At 41.4% G+C, this 24,984-nt stretch overlaps 1 protein-coding gene and 1 long non-coding RNA gene across 2 annotated transcripts in view; one reads left to right on the top strand and one right to left on the bottom strand.

Moving 5' to 3' along the window:
* Positions 1-3,828: 3,828 nt before the first annotated feature.
* Positions 3,829-9,516, top strand: LOC120940647. The gene is made up of 3 exons (XR_005749468.1): positions 3,829-5,512; positions 8,783-8,886; positions 8,987-9,516. It is a non-coding gene; the product is annotated as an uncharacterized LOC120940647 (long non-coding RNA).
* A 4,356-nt stretch (positions 9,517-13,872) lies between these two features.
* Positions 13,873-24,984, bottom strand: part of LOC120940646 (leukocyte elastase inhibitor-like) — a 33,406-nt gene continuing 22,294 nt past the window's right edge. The window contains exons 5-7 of the mRNA XM_040353624.1: positions 22,499-22,641; positions 17,568-17,735; positions 13,873-14,310 (exon numbers count right to left, since the gene is read on the bottom strand). Coding sequence (XP_040209558.1) covers positions 13,906-14,310; positions 17,568-17,735; positions 22,499-22,641 — 716 coding nt within the window. The 3' untranslated portion in view covers positions 13,873-13,905. The remainder of the gene's footprint in view (positions 14,311-17,567; positions 17,736-22,498; positions 22,642-24,984) is intronic.

The raw sequence follows: 24,984 nt of genomic DNA, 5'->3' as shown, positions 1-24,984 counted from the left end.
GAAGGGTCTTTCTTAGGGTGTATATGTCACTGCCTAGTTTTGAAATTAATACTTCTCATTGGCTGTCCTGGGGTGGGGTCCTCAGTGTGATGACATCATGAAGAGGTGACCAGCTGGCACAGGCAGAGACTGCAGCTTTAGGCAGTTTCTGACAGAAAGGTTGAGTAAGTATAACATTTTCCTTTCATGTCCCCCTCAGATCTACAGTGACTGCACTTGAAAGTGCACATTCAGTGCACTTGCAGTGCAAAATGGATTTGCCTTTCATAAATAACCCCCATAGTGTTGGTATCAGGGGTAGTTTTGGGAAGCACTTACAACTAGCTGTGCACATGCACAGTTATGTTATTATCTTGTTGGATCTCAAAACCTCTCAAGAAGCCATAACAGCGATGAAAAATGCTAGGTTAAAACAATATTTTATCGCATATTGGAAGTCAACGTGTTTTTTATATCGGACATTTATGGATTTTTACTGCCTGGTTAATAAAGCCATTTGGTCTATCTTGGAAGTTGTCTTGGAATGGCAGTACAGCAAGTTTACCCAGGAGGGTGTTTTTAACAAGGAGTCATAAATGGGATGTTCTTGCATAGGCCTCCTGATATGATGTATGGGGGGGGGGGGTAGAAGGGTAGAAATTTTCATGAGGACTTTTAAAGACCTATAAACTACTTACTTTAGTATTCAAATGTATGTTACAGGCTCTGTGACAGACCCAACAGAGACAGGGGCTTTTGGAGGGGACTGCAGGGGGGACCCTTGGAGTGGTCATGCTTCAAATGCAGGTCCATGTCTCCCCAAAACACACAGACTCTGGGAATCTAGGACCTGAATACAGATTTGGGGCCTGTGTGCCCAAACCAGCAATGATTGCTTTAGACTTTGAGATTCAGAGCAGAAGTTAATATAATCAGCTCTAAACAACCTGATGCTGGGTTCTCCTGCTATAATCTGTTTACTAAGGTGTCTTCTTTCTCCCGTGGTATCCTTTCACCATTGTGTGCTTCCTATGTGTGAATTTTCTTTGTTAATTAAGTTGTCTATTGTTTCTGTCTCTTGGCTAATCCCCCTAGAGGTTCCTACATGATGGGAATAGTCTTGTGTCTACTTTACCTTGCATTGAACCATTGTGGGATGTGTATACTTATCATAACATGCAATATTAAACAATGTACTTTGTGTATCTAGGGTTGTGGGCTTGTTGTCGGACTGTCTTGGCACCCCCTGTTTAATCAAGGCTTGTTAATTAGCATACTGTGTATGTTTATGTTGGCTGATCCTTAGATGTGCTATTTGTCTAGGATAATGTGATCAAGCTCTTACCTGATCGTGCATGGTATATATTCTGTCTGAATTTACAACAAAGGGCAGTTCCTGTTTGCACCTAAGCTAGTGTTGTCTAGTTCTTGGGTGCTTAGCTATAATACCTGGTTCCTGGTTCCAGACTGGAGGAAGCTGTATGCCGACAGCAGCACCCAAGCTGGGTCATACAGGCTTGTTGTCTATGCAATAATTGAACCTAGTTTTAATGTGGTAATGTATTGTAACATAACTGCACTATAACCGTAAAGAGGTGTGCCACTATATTTAAAGAAGGAAATAAAGTGCCTGCATCCTATGAAATCAAAACGAACGAGCAATTAGTTGCTTGTTAGTTTTGCACTATAACTGTTTTTTTTTTTGTGCTTTTCCAAAATCCTGCAATGAATTGGCAGCCATGTAATATATAACCAGTACACAGTTCAGGAAACTGTGATACAGTATATAGCTAGCAGATTACATTGTATTGGCTGACATCCAATTCCCCCCCCCCCCCCCAGTGAGTGACAGAAATGTTTAGCATCTGTGTCTAAAAAAGTATACTATTACTTTTCCTCTGTTAGAAAAAAAAAAACTAACTAGATCTGCTTTTATTTTTCATCCTCACACATACTGTAGTCACATTTTCCCTAATACACAGTTGTCAGAGTATCAGCAGGGTTAATGAATTTCATTGTATTTTTGGTCACTGTCTAATACTAGTCACATTGATAGGCTTAAAAAAAGTCCTTTTATTCGAAAGAGCACAAGACAAAGCGACATTGTGTTCACTCTACCCCATGAATATTGTTGTCTAATGACACTATTTTTGGTGAACTGAACATAAGCTCATCAAAACAAAGTGACATAAAAAAGAGAAGGGATGAGATGCTTAGCAGAATAAAGCATAAAAGTGTGTAAAGGTCAGCTGTTTATTTGTTTGGTATTGTAATTTCCCTAAGCCGCCACAAACTGCTGACCAACTGTAAATGCATAAAAAAAATCCTTTGTCTTCACTGACAGTGCCAAATATATCCAACAGTGCCGTGTCTCTACTGTGATTACAGGACATTAAAATGTCATAGTGTAGCCATCTTCACTAAGGAAATGCATGCCAAGATTATACAGTTATCTTCCACATGCAGCATGAAATTCCTCACCTACTTACTATTTTTGGCAAGCTAGAATCATTCGCATCATACATTACATGCTCATACAGTTCATTTGTCATTTTCAATATAAATATTTAGCAAATTGACTTTTATCAGGAGCATCTGAATTTTTAAGCCATGAAAACACAATGGGGTTTATTTACTAACGTCAAATGGGCTGTTTACTTTGCAAGGGTGTTTTCCCTTAACCTCCCTGGCGGTATGATTATGTCAGATTTCTGATGCTGAAAACGATGCATTGTTTTGCATGAAAATTTGGCGTTTTATATTGTAGGCCTATAATGCTTAGGAGGAATAACTCACTTAAATCTGTCCAAACAAGAGTCTAGTAGCCATCCCGGGTATGATAAAGTTTGAAACACAAATCCATAAATTATAATATAATAAATAACTATAAAAAATTATCAAAAATAATAATAAAATGTATTCAATAATGTAATCAACTCAAAAACACTGAAATTTGCTCCGTTGCAGAATTGTCGCTGTCATCACTTTCAGTGCCTGATGACGAATTTCCCCACTAATTGCTATCGCTCAATTCTGCAAGTGTTTTAATTTACTATTGCTCTTTTCTATCTGGTCTAAAACCGCTTTTGACATAAAGGGACACTTTTTGGTTGTGTGACAGGAAGTCAGGTAAATCTGTGGGTGTTGTCACAGACGGGAGATACATTTCTGCCTTGTTTGGACAATACACCAATTATCGGGTGTCGGCTGCAGAAGTAGCCAGAAAGGTTTAAAGGCGTTGAAAAACTTCAGCTGTTCAGAGTGAGACAATTAAGGCCTCTATAAGTAATCCAAAGGATTATTACTGATTGCTGCATCCTGAGGCTTTCTGAGTGAAAGAGAGCAGTGAGCAGAAATACTTCTGAAGAGGTGAGGTGCTGTTGATTTTGCTGTGTGATAAAAAATCAAAAAGAAACTATTGTTTTCTGCTGTAGGACCAGCAGTGTCTGCCCAGCACTAGGCTGTGCCAGACTCCATAGATAGGTTCCTGTGTGGTGTAGGTAGACGCCCAAAGTGGCCAGGGTTTATTTTATGTTTGATTCTGTTTATGCTGTTTCGATGCTTGCACTTGTTTCCAGCAAGATGGAAGAATAAACCAAAATCTTTGTTTTCAACCGTCTTCGACTGCCTTTCTGTCTAGTTCTGTGTGTAGTGAACCCATCCAGGGGGTCACACACCCCCGCTACCGAGCTAATCCCTTACAGTTGCTATAGACAATCTCAAGTTTCCGGGCAGAAATAACAGTATTTATAATATAAAACTGCATGCAGGGTACTGAACAAACCACTAGGGACAAAGGGGAGGTGAAGTAATTTGATACAGTAATGTAATCTGTAAGATTACAGTGTACTGTATGTGTTATGCACTTTTTGAATTTCCCGCCTCCATCCCTGTGCATTGCGTTGCTCGCAGGGAACGGAGCCCGGCATACAGTACATCAGGCAGAAGACACAGCCACCGCACACAGCGGGGAGACATTGCAGGATACAGGGGACAAGATAAGTAACCTTCCCCTGCATACTGCATTGCAGCCCCGAGCGTGGCTCTGGGTTACCGCTCTTGGTATGGAAAATTCACCCTGAGCCATATTCTACATTACCGCTATGAAGGTTAAATTAGTGAATGTAGTAAAAATTTAGTTGGTAAAGAAACTCCAAATGTGTGTGAAGATTCCAATACAAAATGAACAGCCTATTTTCCTTTAGTAAATCATCTCCAATGTCAGCTTAGACCGGAGTGTGAATTTAAATTTGCCAATAATTTAAGTGTTTGGAAGTATAAATATATACAGAATATTGAAATTCAAGCTGTAAATGTTGATCAGTGCTGTTAGAGAATAAAAGTAAGAACGATTTGTCATCTTAGCTAACTGTGCTTAAAGGGCACATGTAAGGAAAGAATTGTGTGAGCTGCAACTACTGACCTGTTTGTTATGGTGAATCCTCCAAAGTTGTCTTCCTGGCATTATATCGCCTTACTATGTTATGGAATCATTATCGAATGCTGTATTTTATTCGTATTGATACTGTGAATACCTTTAGAACTTAAGATTCCTGAAAGTATAGGGGATGTTTTGGGTAAAATGTTTTACACAAGTGCAGCTCTTGTGTAAATGTGATAGCTATAACTATGAATTGTAAAGCCTGAAATGTGTAAAAGGTCATAGTTTTATGTTGGTTTGGTCCTATAATTCAGTAAACTAGTGCAGTGCATTCCATGGCATTTGTGCCCAAGCTGGCACTCTGTGTCATTGACTGTAATTTACAGCTCACATAGGCTGACTGTTACACATCCTGGCCCGCCCATCTTCCTAATGTTGTTGAAACACATCGGCTTGCTGTGTGGACAAATCCTGCTCACTTGCCTACAGCGGTACTCTATATTTCTGAAGGTAAAGGGTTTGGGGTTGATCAGAGGCCTATAAGTTAAGAGTTTGAGGCTCATCTGAGGTCTGAAGTGAATGCAGATTGGCTGATTTGAGGTGTGAAGTGCATACATTGGGCCTGATCTGAGGTGTAAAGTGCATACATTTACACTTTAACTACTTGTTAGGTTGTAGGTGTACACCTACGACTTTGAATGATCTGTATTCATTGCTTTTAGAATGTTATCAAAAAAAAAATCAATTTTTTTTATAAATTTTCTCTTGAGTGATATTTCGTATTCAGCACCTTTAAAATCCCATATCTTGTAATTTATGTATATTCTAATTCAGGGATGTTGGTGCCATATAATTTATGATTATTTTTATGCTGGTCTCTGCCCCCTTTATTTGACAACATTTTTTAGGGTGGATAATACACCCACGATATATCCCTTGTGGTCAGACACCAGCATTTAAAAACTTTCTGTATACTGAGTTTTTCTATTTTGCTTTTTTGTTTGTGCATTTATCATTATTGTTTAATAATATGTATATATATTTTTGTACTTTTTTGCATGGTATTTCATTCGGAGCACTTGTCACGTGTGATTCCGCTATTCACCCACTCGGGCTTGGATTTTTTCCCTTTTCCATCTTGAGGCATTCCTGGTGAGTGACGGGTGACATGACTGATTATTGTGGCCAGGCGTGGTAGGGTTTTGTGTCAGAGGTAAAGCAGGTACGCTGTCAGGGTAATATCACTGAAGCAGATGTAGATACCTATTTTATTGGTCTCTAACGCCTGGTGGAAAGAAAAACCCGTCTTTTCTGGCACAAAGAATTTTTTACAAATACATTGCAAACCAAATCGTACCCTGGGGTTTACATATTCAGATATTTCCAAACATAAGAAAGGTGGAACCTAATGTGAAAAAGGCTTAGGAAGCAAACTTACAATCTTGCTCCTCACAAATTATGCAGATCCTTAGTGCTCAATATATGACTGACATAAAACAGTTAGACAAAGAGATCCAAAAATAGCAGGAAGATCATAATAACTTGGTGTCACATAAATGCTTTTTGGAAAAAGACAAAACATTAAAAGAGCATCTTACCAAATATGCTACTGGTCTGATCAAGACCAAGGATAACAAATTATTTCAGAACAAGAAAGCTTATGATTATGATCAGGCCTATAAGTGGACCCAACAGGGGAGTTATCCCCGTCGTCAGGGTCCACAAAATCAGGACCCCACAGTCACCAATTTAGATCTAGCTGAATCGGATTCATCGTCTGTCTTCAACATGATATGTTCCGATTGTTTCTAGGTTTGATGACCCAAGTGGAGCAATTAGGAAAAGGAAGACTAATAGTGAAACTAGTTCACAGGGACCATCGAGATCAGCCCGAGCAATGAATAAAGAGAAAAAAATATGCTCGCAACGATCAAAGGATCGAACTGCACCCAACACCCCGTTAACTGGCAGCTGGAACAGGTCCTTCTATGGACCTGCGCACAGCTCCCATCTTTACTTCTAATACTAGTGGGGTGGATTCAGGTAGCAATTGCTTCTGCGTAACCATAGTTACGCAGCGCAATTGCTTACTTGCGCCGGCGTTTCGAATGCTCCTGATTCAGGAACCTCGTTACGCTGACTGCAGCCTAAGATATGACTGGCATAAGGCTCCTTATGCCGTCGTATCGTAGGCTGCATTCTTACGATGGCCGCTAGGGGGCGTTCCCGTAGTGGTCAGCGTATAGTATGCAAATTGCATACTAACGCCGATTCACAACCCTACGCGAGCCCTGCATACGCAGTTTACGTCGTTTCCGTTCGTCGGGTTCCGTTCGTCGGGTTCCGCGTAAGGCTGCTCCTGCTATTAGCAGGGGCAGCCAATGCTACGTATACCCGTCGCAAATTTAAAATTTAACGTCGTTTGCGTAAGTGAATCGTGAATGGCGCTGAACGCCATTTACGTTCACTTTGAAGCAAATGACGTCCTTGCGACGTCATTTGCCGCAATGCACGTCGGGAAAGTTTCCCGACGGAGCATGCGCACTACGTTCGGCGCGGGAACGTGCCTAATTTAAATGATCCACACCCCCTACGGGATCATTTAAATTACGCGCCCTTACGCCGGGCAGTTTTAAGGAGCGCCCGCACAAATTACGTAGCTACTGCTTCATGAATGAAGCGTAACGCAGATAATTTTGCGTAGGCACAGGGTAAGAACGGTACGCCGCTTCCGTAAGAAGTGCGCAGCGGTACCTGAATCTACCCCACTGATTCCAAACAGGCACCATTGGTGGCACCCACCCCAATTCGTACATCTGGTCAGCCTTTAAAATAGTGGATCCCGACTCCACGTGTGGTGTGAGCCAGGAAACATATGATATTGTCAATTTATCATCATATGCTTTATCGTAGAACAAGTCCAGAGTTTTGAAACTTGGCTTAACGTTCTGTCCAGATGAGGATGCGGATAAATTTGTATTGATTAAAGATTTGCATCTTTTTGCCAGACGTCTGATGTACAAAGTACTTTACAATAAGGAACCAAATATTGTACAGGATGCGGGGCAACTCCATCCAGGTATGGACACCGTGACATTTTGAAGATTTGAGAGCTCTGCAGGATCTGATGGCTATGTGGGACGAGAGCAACCCGGAAGAGGGGGGTTGGGTTTTCAATTCATCAGGAGTCAGTATGGGTGCATCACAGATGCAGCCAACTTGTACTCCCCCTGTCCCCCCCACGGCCGTGGTTGTTTTCGGTACACCAAAATCATACAAACCCAGATCAAGATCCTTTCCAGTACTGCAGGGCAATTCCAACATTTGGGCATTTTTTATTCAAATTAGCAAGGAAATAGAAGCGGCCAATTGGAAAACTGGACCACAATTCAATTTGCCTAAACATTTAAAACAAGCGCTAAAAACACCTACTTCCAATAAAACCATAGTAATTAAACCGTCAGATAAAGATGGTAATTTGGTAGTGATGGATGTGGAGCAGTATGAGAGCATGTGTTACAATATCATCCTGAATTCCGAATGGTATCGTCCAGTTCACACTTCCAGTACTATATGAGGAAGTATAGGGAGATTATCACCAAAGCACAACACAGAGGCATTATTGATTCAAATACATTCAGATATCTAGAGTTGGCTAACTTTACCACTCCCACTTTTTATGCACTACCAAAAGTGCATAAAAGTCTGACAAACCCTCCAGGCCGACCCATAATTTCGGGTTGTGGATCTCTGACAGAGAGCGAGCTAATTAATTAATGAGTATCTGTACCCACACGTGATAGGGTTGTTTTCATATGTAAAGGACACCATTGAATTACTGAAGATCACGGATGGGTTGCAAATACCCCAGAGGTCTTGGTTGGTTGCCATGGATATTGAGGCCCTCTATAACTCCATACCCCACGTGAGGGGTGTTGAAGTTATAAGTGAGTTTCTCAATGAACGTGACCTCGATTCATGGAAATACAACGATTTTGTTATAGAACTGTTGAGTTTTATATTGACACACAATATTTTTGTGTTCAAGGGTTCCCACTACCTCCAGATATAGGGGGTTGCTATGGGGGCCAAATGTGCACTTAATCCTGGTAGCTACTTTTCTGATGGTGGGATTTGGTGGTTGTTGTAAACCCTCTAAGATACGGCTTTCCTATATGTGTTTCCTTGGACACAGGTGTAGGACTGGGTCATTATCTTTGGGGATTTGTCAGTTTTTGTTTTCAACCTTCAAGTTTTTTTCTCTGGAGTGGAACCACCAGTAGCCCCCTTAGGGGCACTTGGGGGAAATTTGACCAGGAACCTTTTATGGGTCAGAGAATACCCTAATGTTTGACAACATAAAGTTTAGCATACCATTTGATATCGAGGTACATTATATTCTCTTTTTCTATGTACGTTTAGGGCTCTTTGGATACATGCATTTGATTGATAGGAGAATACACACCTGAGTCCCATTATCCACACAAGCTCCCACCGTGTTCATATTATTTAAAGATAGGAGTGAGGTGAGTGCAGTATATATGGTTAAGCCTGCTGTGGATGTGTGCAATTGCCTCCCTGTTCTTTCCTTTTTCCCCTTTTTTTGATTCATTAAATATATTACAGGCACTCCATGAAGTTCCTATTTGTATGTTACACACTACATCCCTCCCTATGGGAGATCGGGCAACTTTTGGATGGAGTTAAGTGGAGGGATGATGCTATGTTCTGGGAGGAACTATCTCAGTGTATCAATCTCCATGCTTTACACTGAGGTATATAGTTTCTGTTTTGATCTTTTTTTCCACCAGTCTGCAGCCTGGTATCATGCATGCACACGCCACATCTATGCTATATTATACTATATATTTTTTTTGTTTAATATGTGTATGTTATATCATAAATTTGTGTCTCATTTTCTTATCTACAACTAAAGTTGGATAAAACTGTTTCTACAAATACAATAAAAGTGCCTTTCGCGTCCAGTCCTGAAGAAGCCTTATTGGCGAAACTGTTGAAAATATGGACGCCACATGAAACTGTATATGAATATAGTAGTTCATTACTACTTGTTAGGTTGTAGGTGTACACCTACGACTTTGAATGATCTGTATTCATTGCTTTTAGAATGTTATCAATAAATCTTTTTTATAAATCTTCTCGAGTGGGTTTTCGTATTCAGCACCTTTAAAATCCCATATCTTGTACTTTATTTATATTCTAATTCAGGGATGTTGGTGCCATATAATGTATGATTATTTTTATGCTGGTCTCTGCCCACTTTATTTGACTGCATACATTGGGCCTGATCTGAGGTGTGACGTGCATGCACTGGGCCTGAACACATTTTGTGTGCTAGTCAGTTTTTGCACTTAAGAGTTGTACTGCTAATGGCAGTCAAAGCTGAATTCCAGTCCCGGCTTCAGTTTTGCACAGTTGTACTGGCTTTTCTCTACTGTAATTGTATATTCACTACATAATGTGAATTATAAGCTGTACCAAACTCCAATCTACCTGCATTGTATAGAGAAGCACAGAGACCCAGCGATGATGACACCAAGTCAAAAATAAGGTATGTAATGAAAACAGATTTTATTTTAAAATTTTCTTTAGCGTGTTGATGAGGACGGTAAAGAGAACCAGGGAAGGTCAAAGCATAAGCAAATTAAACTTCAGCTGTAAATCTATTGTTTATTATAAAATAACTACTAACTTTGAACAGTACTGCAGGAAGTTTATATAATTTGTGAGGTGGAGAGCGGCCTCCCCCTACATGTGAGATTCATATTCAACAAATTAGGGACTTTTTGGCTAAATATAGCATGAAACCTATTTGTCCACAAGCTGCTCAGGACTTGGAGCATTCCCTCTTTCTAGATAAACTGGATGTGGCTTTCAAACAAATGAAGACAGGCAAGAGTCCTAGGCCAGACGGTTAACTTTACAGTATTTCAAATGTTTTAGGGAAACAGACCAGACTGGTAGCTGCTCTAAGCGCTGTGCCTAATTCCTTATCAGAATTTTTTGGATGCTCATATCACTGCGATTCCCAGGGAGGGTAAGGACCCTTCACAGATTCAGAACTACAGGCCAATATCGCTCCTAAACATTGATATCATGCTTTATGCCAAAATGTTGGCAGATTGCTCCCGCTTCTGCCCTCTCTTGTAAACATGGATCAGGTGGAGCTCACCCCGGGGAAAGAAACCTGTGATAACACTATCAAGGCTCCCAATCATTGGTTAACCACAAGTAATACACAGCCTTTTTTTCTTTCCCTCAACGCGGAGAAAGCGTTTGACAGAGTGGCCTGGCACTATATAGAAGAAGCCCTTTGGGCTTTTGGCCTACACCCGTGGATGTTAGTAAATGTCTTTGCATTGTATTTCCATTCATCCCGAGTGCGGGTAAATGGCCATCTGTCAAATGCCCTTTCCATCACCAATGACACCCATCAGGGTTGCCCACTCTCCCTCCTTAATTTGTGATAACTTTAAAAAAAAATGTGAACAAAATTAGAGCAAACCCAAATATCCAAGGGATTACCCCGGCCAATACAGTATACAAAGTAGCAGCCTTTGCAGGTGACCTTATGTTATTCCTCCAAATACCCCAGATATCTTTAACTAACTTACTCAAAGATCTAGAACAGTTTGATGCCCTATCTAACCTGAAAATTAACTACTCTAAATCCCACACACTTAACATATCTTTTTTGCCCTCAATGGTAGTTTATTGTAAAGAAAATTTCCTACTCGTATGGTAACCATCAACGATTACTTATTTAGGCATCCACATTTCTGCTTCTTTAGCTGAACTATATAAGAATTGTATGGAATTATGGTATTTTACACTAATCCAGTTTTATTTAGGGATTTACTCAACACATTTTCAATCTTGAATTGAGTGCAAATACACTTTTTTATTAATATAATCTTGAACTACTTCCTAAATTTCATTGTTCGGTTTATAATTTGATCTCCCTCTCCTTATAGCATGCATTAGAACTATAACATGCATTGGAATATCTCACAGTCACTGAACAACCAATATCAACAGTAAATTATAGATTGCTAGTACCACTGAATTCACTGCTTAAAGCAGCTTACTCATCCAATGTTGTGTCTTGTACTTCCCTGAATTGTGAGTGATGTGACAGCTAGAAGAATCAGGGGGGAAATATGCTTACTTCTCTAAGGAATCTAGTTCACATTCAGGGAAAATTTCCCAAAAGTAAGGTTACTGACGCAACCGATTTCTCCTTCTGCAAATGTTTCTTGTGTGGAGGTTATGGTGATGCTTTTGCTTCAGAACTTTAAGTATCAATCCCAGAATGAACATGTAAAGGACATCTAACTTTTTTGGGCGTCCCTTTTAGACATACAAATAAGAAGGGCCCTTGGATTCCTCCTATATTGAATTGTATTGTAACTGTCTGTCCTTATGTTGTAAAGTCCATGGTGCACGAACTGTTGGCACTATATAAATCTTGTAAAATAATAACATTAATAAATAGGTTCAGGAAGCCAGTCTAGCAAAAGAAACGCCAGGCAATTAGCATGTTCAGAAGGAGGTCAGTAATGATAGTCCCCTATATTTTTCTTAGCAGAAGTGTGTGTTAATTTAATGGACTAAATAAATCTCGACATACGTGTCAGTATATGTCCCAGGTACAAAACTTGGTTACTGTTATAGTGCAAAAGGGAAATTATAATGACTCTACTGCTTCCCACGAAATATCTAAACAACGATTCCCTTCATGATTATAAATACTTACCACTTCAGTGGGGAAGCGATTTGAACTCCTGTGTCAGTGATGGCGAACCTTGGCACCCCAGATGTTTGGGAACTACATTTCCCATGATGCTCAACTACACTGCAGAGTGCATGAGCATCATGGTAAATGTAGTTCCAATACATCTGGGGTGCCAAGGTTCGCCATCACTGTCCTATGTCTTCCAGGGCTGCAACCATTCTGCAAAGACTTTAACATTTACAGGACTGTTGAATGCCTGTGTCTCCCTCTACATGCTGTGGTACCTACCACAAGCTCCTACATCACTGCTGAGTCCTGAAGTGACATAAGGGTGAAAAGTAAGAGTGCAAGGCAAGGTACCAGGCATTTAACACTCCTGGAAGCGGGAGGTTGCGGCTTCCCCAGATGCAGTGGTATCATATGCAGGTAAGGGGGAGAGGAGGTGAGTTTCTGCCAGTACAAGCTGACAGGAGTAGCAAAAGCAGCATCACTACTTCTATCAGGTTAGTGCTGAAAGTGGCAAGCCAAATCTGAACAGAATGAAAGAGCTAGGAGGTGGAGTGGGCTGTGCTCTCCTTCCCTCTTTATCCTCCCTCCTATCACTGCAGTGCTCCTGGATCAAGGCTCTGTAGGATTTGGTTACCTTCCCCACGCTTTACTTCTATCCTGGCAGCAAAGAATGGGGGTAAGAGGCAGGTAAGCACAACCCATAAAGTCCCAATCTGATAGCCAGTGGTCTCCCTGGGCCATGATCCTATACCCTGCAATGGACGGCATCTCTTCCCGGCTGTCTGTCAAGTGCTTAAATTCAGCTTCCTCTAGGCTCTTTAACTCTAAAAATTTCCAAATTAGAAGGAGCCTAGGAGCAAGAACACCCCACAGCCATCTGCCATGCTACACCTGAGATCTGTGTGTTTGAGGAAGGGATGAGGGAATTGCACTGAGGGCATAATTGGGGAGAGAAGGGGCAGTAGTTGTGCTAGGAGGGGGGCAAGGTGAAGGTGTTGGGTGACGATTTACGCTTTGGAAGGGGGATTTGTACTGAGGGGATTGGGGGGGGGGAGAGGATTTGTGCTGGGACTGAGAATTTGGGGGGCTGCAGGGGGAAGAATTTTTATAGTAGGGGAAATTTGGGAGAGAAGGGGCAGAGTGGATTTGTGGGGGGGATGTGCTAGGAGGGCCAATTTGGGGACTGAGAAGATTTGAGTTGGCAGGGGGGATAAGGGCTAGGAGGGGGAATTAATGCATAGATTAGTGCTCAATCTCCTCTTGGGAGGGAAGATGGAGGATGGGATTTAGGGGGGAAGGTAGGTTTGGGAACACAGTTTGGCATCTTTGCCCTGGGCACTAGATAACATTGTCTTGGACGTTTTGAACATGAATGCAAGACCAGTTTAGAATCTGCACCCGCCAAAGAGATATAGTAAGTATACAGTCTTCTATTGTAGGGAGCTATTGATTTTGAGGGGGGAGGGAGGCGAGAGAATGCCTTTAAGCAGCACTTATTGATAAGCTTACTATTAAACACTGCCTTGTCTTTGTCTAATTCCATCCAATACAAAAGTACGGCTATTCACATGTCATTTTTTTTTCCCTGTTAAAAGGTTTACTTACACAATATACTTATACATCACACCTATCCAAACTTCTGATATTATATGATTTGTGACTTGTTTGCAGAATGAAAAAAGTTAAATATTGATCCAAGAACAATGGGTGACTGTCTTTATATCTTTCTGTAATTTATGACAGGACGAACAGAAGCTACTTAACAATTTTAATTGCAATTTTAAGGTGAAGAATATCTGCCAGCAAAAAGTATGTTCCTAGTAATATTATGACGGATAAAGAAGAGAAAGGGGTGATCAGCTTTGAATTCCTCTTCGGGTAGCAGGCACATCAACATGATCATGCCAGCAGTAGCAGCAGCTGCCTCTGTGCCTTCTTCATTCACCTCCACAAATGTCTTGTGGACAACCTCAGACAGGAAAAGATTTGGGGATCCTGACATTCCTGAGAGGTCTGCACTACCTGCATTAAAGATATCCACCATTCCTAGTGTAGATAATATCGGTTTCAACTTGTAACTATCGTCCAGCTTGAACTTTGGCAGGTGTACATGGACATCAATATGATTCATATGTTCTGGTTGTGTCCACTCCTGGAACTTTTCAACAGTCAGCTCCCTTTCAAGCTACAAAATACAAATGATTTTTGTAAAAATAGAAGATCTGAGTTTCATATAAAAATGACACAATGAATATAATTTTAAATAAAAAAAATAAGCATGTCGCCAATAAATATAATCATTACGTGAAACCAGAGAATGCTGGTGTAAGATAATTACCATGTCTGTTGTGTACTTAACTGACCCGTGTAAAACCCATACACAATAAAATCTGTAGTGTACAATCTTTTATATTGTACACTACAACCGGACAATGCAAAGGCCAACCTGATTGGGTAGAATTTAAATGGACTGTTCTATTAAACTCTTTTGATGTTTAAAAGTTTGTACATATTTTGTACAATCACATATATTGTAAAGTGAGGCAAAGGATGGGTTTTTATTATTAAAGCATGCAATCTTTTTTGGTGTTCCCATTAAAGGGTTAGTCAACCAAACGTTATGCCAACAGTTTAACTCTTCTGTTAGAAATTATGGCTTCTTAATTCTCAGGTCTGTCTACCTATCCGAACTATGAAAAGGGGTTTCAGTCTCCCTGTTGAATTGTAAAGTGAAACTACAGACGTTTATTATATAGGAGTACATATTTTCTTGCCACTCAAAAGATTTGTAATACTGTTTAGACAGTCTTGTGAGTTATGCACCTGTTTTACACTGCATAGCAAGGCAGGCGACATCTGTTGCCTGGCTCAGCAGTGTCTTATACTGCTCTAGCCACAACCTGTTCACTGGGCAAGAATTCAGCTGTATACAGTGAGCAAAGGGTTGGCACAGAACATTTTAGGCTGAATTGGGAAACCCCAATAAAGCACCCTCTAGTTAGTGTGCTAGAGAGTGTTTTTTTTTCTCTCTGTGCAATGTAGGTAAGTTATCAGGCTTGGCTGGCAGCCTGTGTTGTTTTATCTGGGTTAGGGGAGTGACTCGGGGAGGCTGTCATGACTCACAGGCAGCATCTCTAATACCTCCCCCTACTTCCAGAAACTTACAGAAGATTCTGGAAGAATGGGAGTGGATGAGCTGCCTGGAGTATTCATGAGGGCCCTGACCAATCTCCAACAGATGGGTTGGAAGGGGGCAGGCCCGCTCAAATACTCAGGGTCAGCCCAGCATTTTTTTCCGACGGAATTCCACTCAAGCTTGGCTTGCATACACACGGTCACACAAAAGTTCTCTGAACTTTCGTCCGTCAAGAACGCGGTGATGTACAACACTACGATGAGCTGAGAAAATGAAGTTCAATGCTTCCAAGCAAGCGTCAAATTGTTTCCAAGCATGCGTTGGAATTGCTACAGACGAACGGATTTTCCGATAGGATTTTTTTCCATTGGAAAATTTGAGAACCAGCTCTCAGTCTTTTGTTGGTGGAAATTCTGACATTAAAAGTCAGATGGAGCATACACACGTATTTCCGTTGTGAGCTTTTTCGTTCAAAAGCTCACATCGGATTTTGCTGTCGGAATTTTTCCGATCGTGTGTATGGGGCATTAGGCTGTTGGTGGCCACCTAGTCTGGGGTGGGTGGTATCTTCGTGCCTGGGTTTGGGTGCAGAAGGGACCTTCTTCACGACACACAAAAGTGTCCTGAACAGAGACACAGGAGCAAGTGGAGGACAGCAGGAGAACACTGCTGGGCAAATCTCCAGGGAGGAAGACAGCCAGGAGGGATGGTGAGTGTTACAAATCAGAGGACTGGGTGCAAGCAGTCTGGGATGGATGCAGTCAGTCTGCGAGGACTGTGGAGTCTTAGCCAGGAGGACTAGTGAAAGGGGCAGCTGCAGCCAGGTGGGCTGGCAGCGCCTGAAGAGGTGGTTCTGGGAACAGTAGCCACAGAAGTATGACAGCTGAGCACTGGGACTTCTTGTGTTTGCTACACAACCAAAGGGGCTCACGGTCCCTGCCTGTAAAGGGCAATTCCCACAGATCTGAGCCTTTGTTGGATCAACCAAACTGTGCCAGCTGGTCCTGGGAGTTCTAGTTCTACAAGCAAGATTTTGCTGGAGGTAGAAGGAGAAGTGTACATACTGTAGTCTGTGTCCCTGAAGAATTCTACTGTTCTGATCAAGTGGGCATCCCATAATACCCTCAACCCTATCCAAGTTCAATCCCCCTAATAAAAAATAAAAAAAACAAAGCTGCAAGGACTGATTCTTGGCTCCAGTGTGTGGTGGGAAATTCTGTGTGCCTGGCCGTGCAGGGTGGGAGGTAATTTCATTCACCAATGGCTCCTGCGTGGGTATCGCTAAACTAACGTGAAAATTCAAAATATTAACGCCATACAAGCTGTCGACAACCCTGCACCCAGCTATAGCACCAACTTCATCTCAAAACAGGAACCAAGCTGCCCTCTTTGATCCTCCCAAGACCTCCTGCTCTCCGACTCCCTCTTTACCTCTTCCCATGCTTGCCTCCGGGACTTCTATAAGGCCTCTCCCATCCTCTGGAACTCTCTGCCCAAATCTGTACGGTTATCCCCTACTCTGACTTTAGATCTTTTAAAATATCCCTACAGGGCAAGGGAGCCTAACTTACCCCTACTCTAGCAACTGCATTTTACTTGCTCAAGAAACTCAACCTCCACTATTATTATTCTTTGTATTACCTGCCCTTCCCTTTAGATTATAGGCTTTCATAAGCAGGGCTCTTCTAACCCTCTTATCGTGAATTGTTTTGTAATTGTCTCGTCTCCCCTTATTGTAAAGTTCTGTGCAAACTGTTGGCACCATATAAATCCTGTATAATATTTTGGCCCTGCAGAGGTATTGAATAAGAAGAATAGTTGACTCAACATCTAATATACACATACTTGTTCTGGGTAAGTGGCTCACCAAGTAGTAAAGGAAGGATAACAACCTTTGAGTTTGCAAAAGAAAGTCAGAATGGATAGTTGCTATACTTTTTTGTTCTCCTTTTTTTCCCTGACAGGTATCTTTTAAACTGTAGCAGAATGAAACGGTATATCTAGTAACTCTGATGGTCTATGCCAAACATCGCATTTTTTTAAGTTGTCCGTTTTCCATTATGCCATTCAAATTGTAATGCACTTTTAGTAGGGACATTCTAATTTCTTGTGGTAATACTTGTTGGGAGCTATTCATTTTAATCTTAAAATTATCATTCTGTGAAGCTTTCTATGGACTGGTGGAAGAATATAATTAAACTAACCCTATAAGAACTAGAAGCAATTGATCTGAAGTTCTTTTCCACCATTAACTAGCCAATCATCTACCAAAAACAATTGATATTGTTACTTCTAAGTATATTTACCTTCTGTAACCCAGTGGTATCATCATCAATGCTGTCAGGCAACATAATAATCATACTGAGTTCATTATTCATATATGAAAGCTCTAGGATACGACTGTTAATTTCTGGGACATAGTTGAAGGGAAGCTTTTTCTTCTGATACATCATTTTTACTGTCTTCTGCTCATTCTAGGGGGAAGAAATAAAATATATAATAAAGTTATTAAAACACTGGGAACTAATTTTGAACACAAATGCAAAAAATTATTTTAAAACCAGAAGTATATGAAAACATTACATCAAAATTCATTACTCACTTTATCTTCCACCCCTCTCTAAAACACTGATACAACACAGTTGCACAGCCACTACTTGCCACCTTCCCACATATAACAAAGTCTTATGGGCCTTAAGTGTACCTGTTTTGAGGTCATCCCATGTAAACTGATGAGGGGGATTCTGCAAGCTTACTTGATGAAGGGGGTGAATGTCAAAGTACATCTAAAGCCAAACACATCTAGAGTGACTCAGACAAAGACATCTATTGATACTATGCAAGAAGATATGTGAAATGGGAAATACATATATTGTGCCATTATTGTGGATATGTTTGTGACATACATGCTGTGATGAAGTAAACATGGAAGATGGTTTCTATTTGAACAAGGATATATAGATATACAGTATGTGTGTTGGTATATAAGAAGGGAATTAGTTCTAAAAATAAATTATAACATTTTCAGATATGCATATTTGTGACTCCCAATTAAGCCAAGGGATGTTTAGCAGTGTATTAAAAAAAAAAACGTAAAACACAACTGCTCTCACAACAAGGAAACTAACAGGGAACAAAGCCTCATGCCATTAGTGTTGATACGCAAAATAAAAATAAAACAAATATAAGGCAGCGCTAAACCTCCCCAAAAAATACATGTATGTCATAAGCGATTCATGGGTTCCATACTACATGTGCAAAAACAATAAGGATATGGACAGCCGCACTCCAGTAACTTGAAAAAAGACGTGCCCTTTATTGGGTACAGGAAAAAATGCACTACAGATATCAGCACACAGTGGGATAAACAGCTGACGCGTTTCGCATTGAGTGTCAATGCTTAATCATAGCTATTACCTGGTTCCATACTACACATGCACATACAGTGGGGCAAAAAAGTATTTAGTCAGCCACCAATTGTGCAAGTTCTCCCACTTAAAAAGATGAGAGGCCTGTAATTGTCATCATAGATATACTTCAACTATGAGAGACAAAGTGTGGAAACAAATCCAGACAATCACATTGCCTGATTTGGAAAGAATTTATTTACAAATTATGGTGGAAAATAAGTATTTGGTCACCTACAAACAAGCAAGATTTCTGGCTCTCACAGACCTGTATCTTCTTCTGTAGAAGGCTCCTCTGCCCCCCCCCCCACTCATTACCTGTATTAATGGCACCTGTTTGAACTTGTTATCAGTATAAAAGACACCTGTCCACAACCTCAAACAGTCACACTCCAAACTTCACTATGGTGAAGACCAAAGAGCCGTCGATGGACACCAGAAACAAAATTGTAGACCTGCACCAGGCTGGGAAGACTGAATCTGCAATAGGCAAGCAGCTTGGTGTGAAGAAATCAACTGCGGGAGCAATAATTAGAAAATGGAAGACATACAAGACCACTGATAATCTCCCTTGATCTGGGGCTCCACGCAAGATCTCACCCTGTGGGGTCAAAATGATACAAGAGCGGTGAGCAAAAATCCCAGAACCACACGGGGGGACCTAGTGAATGACCTGCAGAGAGCTGGGACCAACGTAACAAACGCTACCATCAGTAACACACTACAACGCCAGGGACTCAGATCCTGCAGTGCCAGACGTGTCCCCCTGTTTAAGCCAGTACATGTCCAGGCCCGTCAGAGGTTTGCTAGAGAGCATTTGGATGATCCAGAAGAGGATTGGGAGAATGTCATATGGTCAGATGAAACCAAACAACTCGTCGTGTTTGGAGGAGAGTTGCAACCAAAGAACACAATACCCACTGTGAAGCATTGGGGTGGCAACATCATGCTTTGGGGCTTTTTCTCTGCAAAGGGAACAGGACAACTGATCCGTGTACATGAAAGAATAAATGGGACCATGTATCGTGAGATTTTGAGTGCAAACCTCCTCCCATCAGCAAGGGCATTGAAGATGAAACGTGGCTGGGTTTTTCAGCATGACAATGATCACAAACACACTGCCCGGGCAACGAAGGAGTTCAAGGTCCTGGAGTGGCCTCGCCAGTCTCCAGATCTCAACCCCATAGAAAACCTTTGGAAGTCAGTGTTGCCCAGCAACAGCCCAAAAAAAATCACTGCTCTAGAGGAGATCTGCATGGAGGAATGGGCCAACATACCAGCAACAGTGTGTGACGACCTTGTGAAGACTTACAGAAAACGTTTGACCTCTGTCATTGCCAACAAACGATATATAACAAAGTATTGAGATGAACTTTTGATATTGACCAAATACTTATTTTCCACCATAATTTGCAAATAAATTATTGTGTTTGTTTGGATTTGTTTCCACATTTTGTCTCTCATAGTTGAGGTTTACCTATAATGACAATTACAGGCCTCTCTCGACTTTTTATGAGGGAAAACTTGCACAATTGGTAGCTGACTAAATACTTTTTTGACCCATTGTACATATGCAATAAATGCTTGTGCATAAAGTGAAACCAATGATAAAAAGCAGTGCACATGTGCAAATATAACTAAAAAATATATATAAAAATAACATAAATCAAATAAATCCAATCTGTCATGAACAAGTCATGCATGTAGTGCAAACATACATAGCAAACTCCAAATTTTGCATACATTAAAGTGACAAAGAGAAGTCCACCACTTCTGTGAAAATAACAATCCGCCAAAAGATCATTCCAAGCAGTCCTCACAACCAATGTGAAGTAAGCCCCAATGGAAACAAGCTTACTCCAACACCGTGACCACCGGTTAGAGTGGTCATGCTAAGCCTGTTTGTTTTAGCCATCCAGTGCAACTCCCCCTGGGCACATCAGATGTTGAAACCCTGGCTCACAGTTTTGACCACCGTATATGGATAAGAGAACACTGCATTTGAGCACCAAAAACCAATAACGCCATTTAATATGTTTTAATATTCTGAAAGAAAATGTTAACTTCATCTTTGTTGTACCATTAAAGTCAATTTTCCTGCACCTACCAGTAATAGTCAGAGCAAACTCATCCATGTCTACAAGCTTTATATTGCTGAGAAATTACTTAGTAACTTAGTAGTTGCTTAGAAATTACTTAGTATGTCATACGTTCCTCCTGGAACGTATGACATAATTTGCATTTGCCTGGAAACCAGGAAGTAACTGAAGAAACGTAAAGAAAAAAGTTTTAAACAAGTACATATAGTATACTTTCCTATCTATGTATACTTTCCTATCTATGTACTAATGCTAGCAGCATAAGGATTAACACTAGTAATGTTGATTAAGAGAGTGATGTTCCACTTTAATATTTCTTTTCACATGTGTGAGTAAGGAGGTTTTACAGATTCCCACTATTGTGGGCATGTTTTTCTTATCCATATACAGTGTATTTCAGCCTGTCATAGCCTTTGAAACCTAACATGGGAGTTAAAGTGGTTGTAAAGTCAGAGTAGGATTACTGCCAGCCCCTCTGTTATATAAGATATACTACACAGTGTAAATGTTTGTTTAAAATGATGCTGCTAAATACCTTTCAGATCAACTCTGTGCAGTCATGTCATCTACCACCGCTATACTCCCCTGATCTAAGGGATACAGCAGTAGGGAATGAGATTCCCCCCCCCCCCCCCCAATAGGCCATGTGACTTCTGTACTGTTCCCACGGCCCCTCCCGTATTCCCCTAGAATCAGGGGAGGAGTGTGGCGGGGGGTCACGTGACCACACAGAGGCGATCTGAAAAAGTATTTAGCAGCATCATGTTAAACATTTACACTGTGTTGTACACCTTGGTATAACAGAGGGTCTGGCAGTAATTCTACTCTGACCTTACTGCCAGCTACTAATAGCAGCAGGACTGGAGGGGCAGGGAGGAGACCCCTCACACGCAGGAACTGACAAGCAGGGAGGGAATGGAGAGACTGCAGGATGACGTAGGCATGTAAACTGACCTTTGTATCATGGATTAGCAGCCATGATTACTGTGGTCAGTTTACATAGGAACCACAGGAACAGGCAGGATCAACCAGGATTTTTACAGAATAGGAAGGGACAGATAAGACGGCACTATGCTGCTTAACCTGCTTCAAAGGAACAGGATCTCCTTTTTTTTTTTTTTCAGGGTTAGAAGTTTTTAGGGTAAAGCAACAATGTGGCAGAAAGAATATTTGTACTTGTGTAGTTAATTTTTTTTTATATATATATGAATTATGAATGATACCAAGGAAAAATTCCAAAGGCATCACTTTCCACTTTGGAAATAAAAAAAATAAAAAAACAATATAATTGATTGTAATCCATTTTTTAATAATTAAAAAAAAAAAAAAGGTTTATACTTACCTGTTCTGTGTAATAATATTGCAGAGAATGCCCACTTACCTCTTCTAGTGTCCCCCGCTGATACTGTCTGCTCCTCCTCTCCTGCATGTGCCCCCATAGCAAGCCATGTAGGCCGCATTAAGGTAAATTAAACATTGTACTTTAGAAAATTATTAACTCTCAAGGAGACTAAAACAATAATGAACATGAAGTGTGGCAATCTATACCAAATAGCCACTACGCAGCTAGCTCTCATTGTGCCTTCTAACGCTTTAGGGTAAAATTCAAATGGTTGACAATGGTTGATGCACACCAGCGTTCATCTTTGCAATGCCTGGCATTATTTAAAAGAGATTATTAAAATGCTAACAGCAGCAGAATCTATGACACACATGGTAACTTGAAATTACCTTGCTTAGCCTGAATGGAGCTTCAGTTGTTTGTTCAACATTAAATTTTTCAGCCCAGTCACCTTTGAAATATAAAGCATTCACTAGCACTAATTTGGTTGTTGCATCCACGCTTCCTTCAGTTAACAGTTCTGGAATCTTTCCTAAACAAATACAATTATATATATATATAAGTTTTATACAATCTGAACAATAGTATGCAAACAGACCCAATGCATAACATGAGCAGTGGATATATACCGTATTTATCTGCCTATAGCGCGCACCCCTAATGTAGAAGGGAAATTCCTGGAAAAAAAAAATGAATTACTTACAGTTTTGGTGTCTTGGCCCGCGTCCATCGGCGGCCTTGTCCGGTCCCATGTCAGTCTGCGGCCCTGGTGGTGTCCTCCCCGCTCTCCCGCGCTGTTTGAGCCGATCCCCGTGCTGTGTTTGAACGCAGCCACCGACATATACCGAGCGCAGTTCACTCGGGCACGCTCGGCTCCTCTCGCATAAAGGCTAGGAGGCGGCACAGGGCGTGACCGTGAGTGGAGCCGAGCCTGGCCGAATGTACCCGAGTGTACTGCACTCGGTATATGTCGGCGGCAAAGTTCAAACACAGCGCGGGAAGCGGGTATCGGCCTATATTGCGCACCCACGATTTTCCCCTTATTTTAAGGGGAAAAAAGTGCATGGTATACGCCGATAAATACGTTAATTGACTATTATTGGGTTGTGCGTTAATACCATAAATCAAATATACAGTAGCTGACCGCGATATTGTTTCAATCTCGCCGCTATTATCGGCGAGATTGACACCTATGAGCCCCGTCGCAGGAGCCACCGCCAAGCTGGCTCGCTCATCGGGAAAGGAAAATTTAGTTTTTTCCTTTCCCAAAGACGTACATCCGACTTTCAATGAATGGGGATCAGACTTGGATTCCCGCCATAATCAGGCACTGTGTTTGGTATGAATCATGAGGGGGAACTCCACGTCAAATTTTAAATAAAAAACCGGCATGGGTTCCACCTCCAAGAGCATAGCAGGCCCTTAGGTCTGGTATAAATTTTAAAGGGAACCCCCTACGTCGACAAAATGGCGTGGGGGTCCCCCCAAAATCTATACCAGGCCCTTATCCGAGCATGCAGCCCAGCCGGTCAGGAAAGGGGCACTGTGACGTAATAAGAGGTGGGGTCGCCGGGTGACATCACCCGTGACCGCGCCCCATCCCTCTATAAATCGTTGCGCACCGCGCACACAGCATTACAGTGGGAAAGAGCACCGTGTCAACATCAGAAGAAAAAGGGAAGAAGACGATGGAGAAGTCCGGGCCACCGCTAATAAAAGAGCTGGAAGAAGATAGCAGAGGAGCACGGCAGAAGGCACCAGAGAGCAGGAGAAGAACCAGAGAGCGGGAGAAGAGAGCGGAGAGCTGTCCCTGGATGGTTTTGTCCTGGGCAGCATCCCAAAACCTGTACTGTGCCCTTCTGATCCCAAGATTGTGCCCTCCTGACCCCCCATATACTGTGCATGTCTGCCTCCCCTTCTACAGTATCAACTACAGTGTGCCCTTTGTATTGATTAGTCTTTGATTTATGGCATGTTTTCTTATTGTTTAACATCAATAAAAGTTCTAAGAAATAGAGGTTTAAGTCTATCAACTATTTATACTTTAATTCTTGAGAGCAGGTGCAAAAATGTGGGCAGGCTAGTGGGGGCCCCGGTGCCTTATTTGCCCAGGGGCCCATGATGCTTTTATGATGGCCTTGCATGTTGGTAACAGCCCATGCAATACATACATCCAAAACAAAATGAAGTTGTGTGATAAAATGGAATGACACAGGGAAAAGGTATTGAACACACAAAGAAAGGGAGGTGCAAAAAGGCATGGAAAGCCAACACACCAGCTGAAGTCTATCAGTAATTAGAAAGCAATCCTGCCCCTTGTCAGTGCAAATTAATATCAGTTGGTTCAGTCTCAACTGATGGCCTATAAAAAGGTGTCTCCTTACCATGGTGTCACACGAGAAACATCTCACAATGGGTTTTTACCTCTTTTATCTCTCAAGGACTTTGCAACCTTATTTTTGCAAAACATACTGATGGCTTTGGTTACAGAAGGATTTCTAAACGTCTGAATGCTCCAGTGAGCACTGTTGGGGCCATAATCCGGAAATGGGAAGAACATAATTTCACCATAAACTGGCCACGACCAGGTGCTCCTCGCAGGATTTCTGACAAAGTAGTGAAAATAAATATCAGAAGAGTTGTCCAAGGAGCCAATGACCACTTATGGAGAGCTTCAAAAAGACCTGGAATAAGCAGGTACAATTGTTTCAAAGAAAATAAGTAATACACTCAACCACCATGGCCTGTATGTACGCTTACCATGCAAGACTCCATTGCTGAAGAAAAAGCATGTTGAAGCTTGTTAAAAGTTTGCTCCATAACATTTAGACAAGCCTGTGAAATATAGTCTGGTTAGAGGAGACCAAAATGTAAC

The sequence above is a fragment of the Rana temporaria genome, chromosome 5 (assembly GCF_905171775.1).
Source record: "Rana temporaria chromosome 5, aRanTem1.1, whole genome shotgun sequence".
In the NCBI taxonomy this organism is placed as follows: domain Eukaryota; kingdom Metazoa; phylum Chordata; class Amphibia; order Anura; family Ranidae; genus Rana; species Rana temporaria.
Note: the sequence above shows the minus strand (reverse complement) of the source record. Positions and strands in the feature narration are given on the sequence as shown.